The sequence below is a fragment of the Silurus meridionalis genome, chromosome 2 (assembly GCF_014805685.1).
Source record: "Silurus meridionalis isolate SWU-2019-XX chromosome 2, ASM1480568v1, whole genome shotgun sequence".
In the NCBI taxonomy this organism is placed as follows: Eukaryota; Metazoa; Chordata; class Actinopteri; order Siluriformes; family Siluridae; genus Silurus; species Silurus meridionalis.
Genome location: NC_060885.1, coordinates 5,571,474 through 5,582,827, shown reverse-complemented (window position 1 = coordinate 5,582,827; position 11,354 = coordinate 5,571,474). Strand labels below are relative to the sequence as shown.

At 37.5% G+C, this 11,354-nt stretch overlaps 1 protein-coding gene across 1 annotated transcript in view; it reads left to right on the top strand.

Moving 5' to 3' along the window:
* Nucleotides 1-1,446: 1,446 nt before the first annotated feature.
* The window catches only part of ednraa (endothelin receptor type Aa), a 28,483-nt gene continuing 18,575 nt past the window's right edge, over nt 1,447-11,354 (top strand). Inside the window, exons 1-2 of the mRNA XM_046873476.1 lie at nt 1,447-1,698; nt 3,506-3,978. Of these exons, the coding sequence (XP_046729432.1) occupies nt 3,565-3,978 (414 nt within the window). The 5' untranslated portion in view covers nt 1,447-1,698; nt 3,506-3,564. The remainder of the gene's footprint in view (nt 1,699-3,505; nt 3,979-11,354) is intronic.

Genomic DNA, 11,354 nt, shown 5'->3' with positions numbered 1-11,354 from the left:
ATTCTTTTGTTCAACTGGTTGATTCTTTTACAGGTTTTATTTATGTACATGACTTTCTTTTCCACATCAATCAATTTTACATATGATTTAATTGATTTTTTATTTTTTTTTATTTTTCACATTTCTGTACATGTTTTTCTGTACATTTTAATTACATTCTGTATGAATGATTCTGTATGATTTCTGAAAAGAAAATGTTTTTTTTTAAAGGATTCATGTTATTTTTTTCTACATAGATAATATTTACATATCATTCTTTTTTTTTTTGCACATGAACTTTTCCCCACATGATGCATTTTTCCGTTATTTTTTAGTGTTTAGTGTTTAAGGCTCTGGGTTTCTGATTGGAAGGTCAGGGGTTCAAGCCCTAGTATTACCAAGCTGCCACTCTCGGGCCCTTGAGTAAGGCCCTTAATGCTCTAGGGGTGCTGTATCATGGTAGACCCTGTGCTTTGACCCCAACTTCTTAACATCACTGAGATATGCGGAAAAACATTTGCACTGTGCTGTGAAATACGTGACAAGTAAAAGCTTCTTTTTATTTTACAGTATATGAATCATGACATGGTTTTTGCATATGATTTATTATAAATTATCTATTTATTTCCATGTGACCTTTTACCCACATATTTTTCTCTTCTACATTGTACATTTTTCACATTTTCCTGCAATTTTTTTATTCACATATAATTTCTTTACATACAGTATGTATCTTCTAATGATTTACTGTCACATTGACTCAATTATATTTCCCTTTGCTTTTTTCATAATTTATTTTTACACTGTGTATAATATTAAATTTTTTGTTTTTGCGTTAACTTTTTTCTTCTTTAAGTTGTTTTGTTTAATTATAAAATATCTTTACAATCTCTTTCATGTATTTATTTGTTTGTTTTTATTTATCAATGTATTTATTCATATATATATATATATATATATATATATATATATATATATATGTATTACCAATTGTTTGCATGTAAGATGTGGTTTTATTAATTACAATAATAATTTAATATTCAAATTTATGCATACAAATTATTATTATTTTTTTTTACCCGTAGTCATTCTTTAAAGACGAAATAATCAGGTATTACTAAGTTTAAGGCCTCACATGATGAAATGCACTTTCACATATTTTCATGTGACCACATATTTCTAACATGAGCAGACGTGAAAAACATACTAATACGTAAAGTGTATGTGGCTTTTGTGAACAGGCAAAAGAAAGTGAAGAAAGAAAGGATGGAAGAAGGAGGAGTAGACTGACATGGGCTGTGTTTACGAAACAAATCTCCAGTGATCATCAGCAGCAGGCTGTGCTTTACGGAAAACTGCTGCTGTTTCCTTTGAGGGCTCCCTCCCAGCCAGCCGGGGGGAGGTGGAGTATCACAATCCCACCCAGTCCAAGTGCTTTTTCTCACACACACATACACACACACACACACACACACACACACACACACACACACACACACACACAGGAAAAGCTGGAGACAGTCTCCACAGCACCTCACACAGCAGCCTCGGTGCGCCTCTGCTGCCCAAACGGGATCCTCCTCTACTTTGATAGTTGCTTAATTACTCATGTGATGGCACCACGCAGATGTCTGGGATGCTCCAGCTCCAAGTTCTCCTGAATAACTCGCTGACTGACTGAGTGACAGGATCCGAGGGGAGGCAGACGTTTAAGGAGCGGTAGGTGCAAAACCAGGACTATTTATAATTCATCAGCGGAGCAGTTTACGGGCTGTCACGCAGCGTCCCTGCAGCTCTGCCATGATGCTAAACCATGATGCTACTTGAAGGGCTGTCGGTTAAATAGTTCTTTGTGTACCAGGTGGCGGCGGGGACTTTGAACAGAAAACACATCTCGCTTCTGAAGCGTTGCTCTGATGTCATGATTATTTATAAGAGGCAAAAAGGCAGGGAAGGAGAATAAGACTTTAACTTATTATTATTGCTTTTATTACTTACAGTTTTTGGTCATTTGCTTGTCAGGGTTGTGCAAATAGCTTTATTATGCACTGGTGCATATTACTATCCAGACATCTTTACTGGAGAGGAGAACATTTATGTGGATCATGGCATAGAAATTCAGTAGAAAATCAAGATTCAGTATAAGAATGTGCAAAGAAGAACTTTTTTATGTTTGGGAACGGATGAACTTTCTACTTAAAATAGAGAAAAGTTTATTATTTAATAAAAGTTTTTTATTATTATTAAATGAATATTAAAAATAAAGAAAGAACTGTTCAAATTGTGATTAACTCATATAATTAACTAAAATGAAAAAATATTCCTATTAATGAAAAAAACAGTGGATAAAGTTTAGTTCAGTTGACAATAAATTATTTTTAGGGGGGAAAAAATACATTAAATTACTTTATGCTACCTAAATAAATCGAAAGGGGAAAGGCCTCTAAAATGTTTGAAATGATTGTGTATATATAAATGTGGCTTAAAAATAAACTTGGGGATAATGTACGTACGATGTTTAAAGCAATATAAAAATAAAACTGAATTCAATTCAATTAAATTAAATTGAATTGAAATCAATGATAAATCATAAACAATTTTTTACCTTAAATAAAATCCAGCATAAATTCAGTTTGCAAATCATAAAAAACTTGAACACTAACAATTAATTACTTACGATTTTTTAAAACCATAATCCAGAGAATTGACCATTTTTATTACTCTAAATAGCAATAAACCCTGGAAAGAAAAAAATGTAAATGCACCACAAGTGTAAATAACAAGTTGAATGTTGAAAATCTCTTTTTCAAACAGAAAAAAATTCAGAAATCAATTTTCAAAAGACCCCAAAAAGAGAAAATTGATCAGAAACCTTTCGAACTGGACGCTTCACAATAAGCTGTTTGTTTAGAACTTTGAATCAAGTCTGTGATGTGACTTGCAACTGCGATAGATTTGCCGTACACTCGCAAACACTCTTATCCACCCCCCCCATTCCACCCCAGGGTTGCGTAACCGTCTTTGCGAAGCGCTCCAGAAAGTTTTGCTTCTTTCATGTTGAAGTGACTCTTTGTTTGGGAAACTGCCATTCTGAATCTTAAATCCAAACCAGAGGGAAAAAAGCATGTTGAGAAAACCACATTTGTGGAAACAGTGCACGCAAGAAAGGCATCAAGGAGACAATAAATAAATAAATAAAAGCGACAGCCCAAAAGGTCTGGCACGAAGCATTGTGCCATTAGCAGCCATGCCATCTCTGATGGGGCAGGCGACAACTCGTCCCGTAGCACGTCGGTAACTCGTCAAGGCACGCTCCATCTGTGCTGCCTCACTAAACCTCTTTTGAAGTAGTGAGGAAGTTTCACAGATCTCTTGTTGTACTTTTAAGCAATTCTCTTTGATACGTTTGTGTTTTTGAAAAGGGGATACCTACATTTGTGCTGTTTTGTAAAAAAATCTATAATATTTGGTCAGAAAATAGACTTGAGTACTAAAATTTATGCTTTCATCCTCTGTTTATTTTCAGCCCTGGCATGTACATAATTGGAGTTGATCTGTTAATCGAACCAGCCGACACGTTCAGCAATGGTCCCTCTGATCCTACGCACGCTCTTGCTAACAGCCATCATGGCCTCCAGTGGACTCACTCGAGCAAACCTCACTGATGCGGTCACTAGCAGCCTGTTTCCCGCGTCTACTATGAATTCCATGAGACTCGTCAGCCAAGCGGGAAATATCTCAGACTTTCGTAACCACAATCTCTCCAAAATCATTCCCATCAGGTGCAAGGAACCCACTTCCATTACAGACACCTTCAAGGTCATCAATACCTTCATCTCATGTGTGGTATTCATGATCGGCTTGGTGGGCAACGCCACAGTGCTGAGGATTATTTACCAGCACAAGTGCATGCGAAACGGACCTAACGCTCTGATTGCAAGCCTGGCACTGGGTGACCTCATCTACATCATCATAGACATTCCCATCAATGTCTACAAGGTAGGGTGATGACTTCAGCTCATGTAAAACTTGTCTTGACCTGTTGAAGATCTTTCTATGACACACCATAGACTTCTGTATGTTCACATTGACCAAATGTGGATCAGTGATGGATCGTGAGAACAATGGTGATCAGTGATTGGTTCTTGGAATCTATGATGAACTTTGATTTTCATTTAGCAACTATCGGGATCTGTGATTGGTTGTTGGGATTTTAGATGGTCTTTGATTTTCCATTAGGGACAATGGGGATCAGTGATTGGTTGTTGGGATCGATGGTGATCTTTAATTTTCCTTTAGGAACTACAGGGACCAGTGATTGGTTGTTGGAAATAATATGAATCAGTGTTTTGTCTTTCGGAAGCAAAGATGATTAGTAATGAACTGTTGGAATCAATGTTGAACAGTGATTGGTGTTTGGAAACAAATGTGATCAGTGATTGGTTGTTGGGGGGTAATGACAGGTAATTGGTTGTTGAACACACTGGTGGTCAGTGATTCATATTTGGCAACAATGGTGTGTCAGTAATCGGACCTTGAAAAGAAGAGACCAGTAATCGGAAACAGTAGTGCTTAGTTTTCCAACTTGTATAATCCAACTTCAGCAAAGTCACTATTGTCTGGCCAAATAGTTTGTTGTTAGGAATTTTTTTTTTAAATATAAAGTTACTAAAGGGGTCTAAAGTCAACCACTCTAGATAGATAGATGTCCTATAATAAATACAGTTTTGGATATTCAAGTTTGGGTCAGGCTGTTATGATTAATTTGGTTGAAATAGACAGACTTAGTAGTAAATTTTCAGTTATCCTGGTCTTTGTGCAATAAATACAGTGCCATAATAATAAAAATAATAATTATTATAATTTTTACATGTGCAGTAACTTGCATAACTATCACTGTGGTCTGACTTTCCTGTCATCTGTTTCACTGCTGCTATACATTTCATTTCACTAAATATATAACATAAGATATATATTTTATTTAAATTGCTTATATTTTATTATATTTCATCTTCAATTTAATTTCATTGTAAACAGCTGCAACCCAACAATTTCCCTATTGGATCAATAAAATATTCAGATTCTGATGATTCTGACATCTAGACTTTCCTGTAAAATCAAATACTCTAAAAGTTGATCAACACATTTACAGCATTTGGCAGACATCTTGATTCTGAATGAATATCAAATTATCACATTTATCCAACTGAGGTTTCAAGGTGTTGCTCAGTGGCCAAAGGCCAAACAACAGTAGCTCGATTTGTGCTCATGACTTTTCAATCAGAAGTCCAACATCTGAACCAATGGGGTACCACCTTCATAGATCTGGATCTATTTATAGATCTATGATCTCATCATAGATAGTGTGAAGGTAAAATTACTTTCTGCTAAACTGCTATTTGCCTTCCACTGTCCTCTGATTCAAAAGTTTTATATTCGAGCATTTTCTAAAAAGTGTAAAAACATTTGGCTTGAAAGAAACCTCTTTTTCACTTTCTTATGACTTCATCGACCAAAAAGTTGACCAAGTAACACAATACTTAACAAATAAGACCCTTCAAGTGTTCTTCAGTTTATCTCACTGGTGCAATCCATAAACATTCGATACAGAGCCCTACAACAGAAGGAGTTTCATATCACAATTTGAAGATCCTTAAACTATCCCTAAGAACCCTCAAGAAGTCTTTTTTCTGTTTTTGGTTTCTAAGAGTGTCTACGTTTTTAAATCTTTTAGCTATAGACAGATATCCCCCAAGGCTGGGTATCTAACCTAGTGATGCTTTGCCAGGTCTGTGATGCTAGGTCATGCAGCTATTTTTAGTCTCCTGTTTGTTTGAGGGGCATTTTGCCTTCAGTGTTGTGTTCACTGAGTGCTCAGGTTGAGGGATTGATCTAACCAGTCAATAATATTCCATGAAAAACACCAGTGCTTTCATGTGTTTCGGAACATTCTGTTTCCGCAGGGTGAAGTGACTTCTGCTGAATTTGGACGCATTTGGTTGGATTTGATCTATCATGTCCTGTCTGGTACAGCTTCATCCGCTTATAAGATTACTGTGATTTTTTTGGTTCTGAAGATCTATCAGAGCTTTAATCGGAACCTTGCGATGTTGGCGCACTCTTCAGTTTTCCAATTATTTTGGAACATGTTAAATCAGTTCCTTCACGGTTAAACACATTGGTTTGTTATGCACTGTGGTCTTAAAGACTGATTTGCAGATGCTCTTATGTTCATGCTTCCTAACAATCGGCTGCTTGTATTTATTAATTTTCCACAAATCACTGTTATGACTTTGATTGATTCACTTGGATTTCTTTTTTACATTCATGATGGTCTGCTGGTCGTGTTGAAGAACAACACCGATGGATTCCACATGCGATGTCCAATCTTAAGTCATTTAGACACACATTTTTGCCTGACTTGGATGAGATATTAAACCACTTGCTGGGCCACCACTGCCCTAGATGTCTACTTGCAGGACTTTATGATAGTGGAAATCACAAACATATCATTGAAATGATAATAGTTAACCAACTAACAAACAAATAATTAAATCTGATCCAAAACAATCTAAATTTATACCTATATAGGGTCCAGCGCCATTGTCCAACAGTGGCAATTTATAAGTGCTGGGATTTGATCTAATCAGAATCCAAAATCTTGCATTAAGCTGCCCCTTCCTTAAAAAGCATTGTTGTGAAATGTAAAAAATGACCCAAGGTGGCTTATAATCATCTCATTTATACAACAGAGTAGATGCGGGTTAAGGGGCGGCAGCTTTGTGTTTTAGACTTAAACTCATGATCTTGATCGGAAGTCCAACGTCTTATCTATTGAACTGGAAATATAAAAAAAAAAACTAAAACCTAAATATAATCATGTAATAAGTTAAAATTTCTTTTTAAATTAAATTAAATTTAATTTAATTCAATTTCACTCATTAGGGATAAACTTGATCTCTTTTAAACTGCTTTAAGACAATGGTCATTGTTAAAAGTGCTCTACAAATACAAAGAAGTTGATTTGAATATGAATTATTATAAAACATTGACAATAACTGGCTGATACTTTGCCTATTAAATCCTCTGGAAACATTGAGAGTGTACATATTCATTCGTAGTTTTTCATGGCTTTACCATTTGGGTTTTAATGAATATTAATGGCACAGTTTATGTTTATGGCATTTGGCAGACACCCTTATCCAGAGCGACTTTATCTCATTTATACAACTGAACAGCTATGGGGTTAAAGGCCCTGCACAGGGGCCCAGGAGAGGCACATCTCACATGTTGTCTCTCATCTGAGACTGTATTTATGTACATTTTTTTAAGATCTGATAAGATCCAGGTGATTTTTATTAAGTCCTGATGTGTAAAATGTAGTGAGGAGAAAAAAGCAAGGTTATAAGGTTGTAAATTGAAGACTGAGTTCGATCTCCCTGAACAATGCACTAAGGGTTAGAGAGTATGTAAAAATGAGGGAAGCAGGAATCTGGCCAGCTCAAACAATTCTAGAGAGCAGTGGCCTCAGATAGTGCAGCCTGTTATCACCAATTAAACTCTGTGCTTTTATCTCGTCTGATTGTTCACGGCAGTTCTAAACAGCACTGAGAAATACAACAGGGTCAAATATCCACTTAAGCAGGCTGTACGAGCCAAAACTGACACGTAATGTGTACTCTGAGGTTGATAAATTCATACAACTGGAGATCCAGGAGCAAATAAAAAGCTGGGGATGTGCTATTATGTGAAAATAATCAGTAGAGGGGTTTCATGATAAAGTGAGGGTAGTGTCATCAGCCTGAAGTTGATCCGTATACAATAATAAAAGTGCCGTATTCTTTTGATATTACATCAATTTTATCCAGGTACAATTATTGTTGTGTCTTATAAGAATTAAGGAAGGTGCACACAGGTGGACTATATTCTATGCAGGAGAGGCAACCTGAAGGAGATTGGAGACTGTAAGGTGTTGGCAGGGGACAGTGTAGCTAGACAGCATCGGACATAGGATGGTTTTGTAGGTGAAGAGGAAGAGGAGGAGAGTAAGGACTGAAAGAAGAATTAGAAACTGAAGCAGAAAGGCTGTAGAGTGAGGTTCAAGGAAGAGGTCAGACAGGTGCTTGTGGTGGTGAAGAGGTGGAGGATGATTGGGCAGCTACTGCAGAAATGATAAGGGAGACAGCTAGAAAGGTACTTGGTGTAGAATAAGGGAAATGTGACGACCTGCAGTAACTACAAGGGGAATAAACCATGAAGAGGTGACCTGTGAGCAACAGTATGGTTTCATGCAGAGGAAGAGCACCACGAACGCATTTGCTTTGAGAATGTTGATGAAGTATAAAGAAGGTCAGAAGGAGTTGCATTGTGTGTTTGTGGATTTAGAGAAAGCGACAGGGTGCCGAGAGAGTATATGTGGTGTTGTATCAGAAAGGAAGTCAGGTGTGTCAGAGAAGTATGTGAGTGTGGTGCAGGACATGTATAAGGACAGTGTGACAGCAGTGAAGTGTGCAGTAGGAACGACAGACTGGTTCAAGGTGAAGGTGGGATTGAATCAAGGATCGGCTCTGAGCCCTTTCCTGTTTGCTGTGCTGATGGACAGGTTGATGGAAGAGGTCAGACAGGAGTCTCCAAGGACTATGATGTTTGCGGATGATATTGTGATTTGTGGTGAGAGTAGGGAGCAGGTGGAGAAGAGCCTGGAGAGGTGGAGGTACAAGCTGGAGAGAAGGGGAATGAAAGTCAGTAGGGGTAAGACAGAGTACATGTATGTAAATGAGAGGGAGGGCAGTGGAGTGGTGTGGTTGCAGGGAAAAGAGGTGAAGAAGGTGGAGGAGTTCAGGTACCTGGGGTCAACAGTGCAAAGTAATAGAGAGTGTGTTAGAGAAGTAAAGAAACGAGTGCAGGCAGGTTGGAGTGGGTGGAGAAGAGTGATAGCAGGAGCGATTTGTGATAGAAGAGTATCTGTGAGAGTGAAAAGGAAAGTTTATAGGACTGTGGTGAGACCTGAGATGTTGTATGGTTTAGAGACAGTGGCATTGAGTAAAAGACAGGAGGTGGAGCTGGAGGTAGCAGAGCTGAAGATGCTGAGATTTTAACTGGGAGTGACGACGATGGACACGATTAGAAATTAGTTTATTAGAGGGACAGTGCATGTAAGACATTTTAGGGACAAAGTGAGAGAGGCCCAATTGAGATGTTTTGGACATGTGCAGAGGAGGGACATGGGGTATATGGGTAGAAGAATGTTGAATTTGGAGCCATCAGGAAGGAAAAAAATAGGAAGGCCAAGGTGAAAGAGAGAAAGAGGCAGATGTAGAGGACAGAGTAGTGTGAAGAGGGATTATCTGCTGTGGTGACTACTATTCCATCCTTCTATTAGTTTTTTATGAAAGACAAAAAAAGCCTGTGTAATTTAAATTTTTCTGTGTAACTTTAAAATTCAGGTTTATCTTATCTTTGTAAAGAAATGGAAATTTCCTCACTGTGGGATGAATAAGGGTTTCTCGTATCTTAACTTTTACTATAATTCAAGTCAAGTTTATTTGTATAGCGCTTTTCACAACAGACATTGTCTCAAAGCAGCTTTACAGAAATTAAAAGTTAAGGTGAACGGTGTGTATTTATCCCTGATGAGCAGCCGTGGTGACTGTGGCAAGGAAAAACTCCCTTAGATGTTATGAGGAAGAAACCTTGAGAGGAACCAGACTCAAAAGGGGAACCATCCTTATTTAGGTGATATCAAAAGTGTGATTATAGTCTTTAAACAATACAGAACACTGGAGAGTGAGAACGAACATGAGTACTGGAGTGTAAGATTATGAGTAATGTTCTTTCTACAGTGTTATACAGTCATTTGAGATTATGGAACCAGAAGCTTCTGAACAACTCATAAAATAGCTCAACAATTGAGATAATCATAGATCCAACACCAGCTTCTCCATGCCAGAGCCTTTAAACACTCAAAGAAGTCCAATGTCCAAACTCCACATAAAGTGGGATCCAAATGGCACTGGTACGTTTCTAGATGGTACGGGATGTTTGTGGAGTCGGCATCTACTTCTTTAAAAAAAAAAATATATATATATATATATATATATATATATATATATATATATATATATATATATATATATATATCAGTGCTGGCTTTTGGTAGTTTTAAATCCAGGTTGCTTGAAGATGTTGTTTAACCAATCAGGCACATTGAGGCCCCCTAGCTGGCGTCCAGTCACGGCATTTTCACATCCTTTGATTAGATGGTCAGAGAGCACGCTAGTCAGACTTGCAACCACATCTGTAGCAAACTGCACAAGTTTAAAAATGTAATAGCTGTTTTGTTTTGTTTTTTCATTCCACAATGGCTGACAAAGGGGAAGAAATTGATTGGGTCACAGATACACACAGGGATATTTCTAAGACTGACTTTTTTTTTAAGAAAAACTGAATGTTCTGAGGAAAGGTCTGATAAAACAGTTCAAGACAGCTGTTAAGCTTTTGCATGAACCGTTTATATTTTCCTGTAGAATGCAACACAATTTGCCTTTATATCAATTTATTTGGAAAACTGTAATGCAGGAGAAAATGCACAGAAAAATAGGGGTCATTTTATAAGGTTAATATCGATGCTTCTGCTGAAGATGATGTATGCGGGTGGTGCAGTTGTGGCTGCAGTGAAAGGAGACTTGTTGAAATGTGTTTATTGGGCTTCTTGCTTTAGTAATAACATTCTGCTACTTATTATTGAAGCTTTTGCTTTAATAATAAGAGCATTTGCTGTTGCACGATTAAATTTTAAATAAAACAGTTAATGGAGCGCTTTGACAGAAATCAGAGATGAGTGACAAGGCAGAAACATTTCACAGGCCAATCAGAGTTTAGCTGAGACCAGTGCCCCTGTGGCCCCACCCCTGGATTCACCAGTTCATACATATGTTATTGGATACTATAGAAAACAAAAAATTGCATTAATCTAAACCTTGTAGCTTGTAACTGCTGTAGCTTACACCTGCTGACCAATCAGATCACTGTGGTATAAAACACGAGTAATTCATTCGCGGGATTTTTGTTTTTGGGGTTTTTTTTTTCAAAAAAGAAAAACGTCATTCACTGCATAACTGCTTTGGCCTGCATTATACTGTATACTGTGATTCAGGTTCTAGACCTATCCACCTGCACCCACTCATTCATACACACATGCATTCACATACACACAGTGTTTGTTTGTTATTATAGTCAGGATGCACCCGTGAAGTGTTTCCTCCATCCTACATAATCCTCCTTCCTCCTGCTCAACAAAAGCCAGTTCCTACTCACAAGACTTCTGCCAAGGCCACGGCAGCCTCTCAGACCACCAGACCACAGGAACTTGGAGT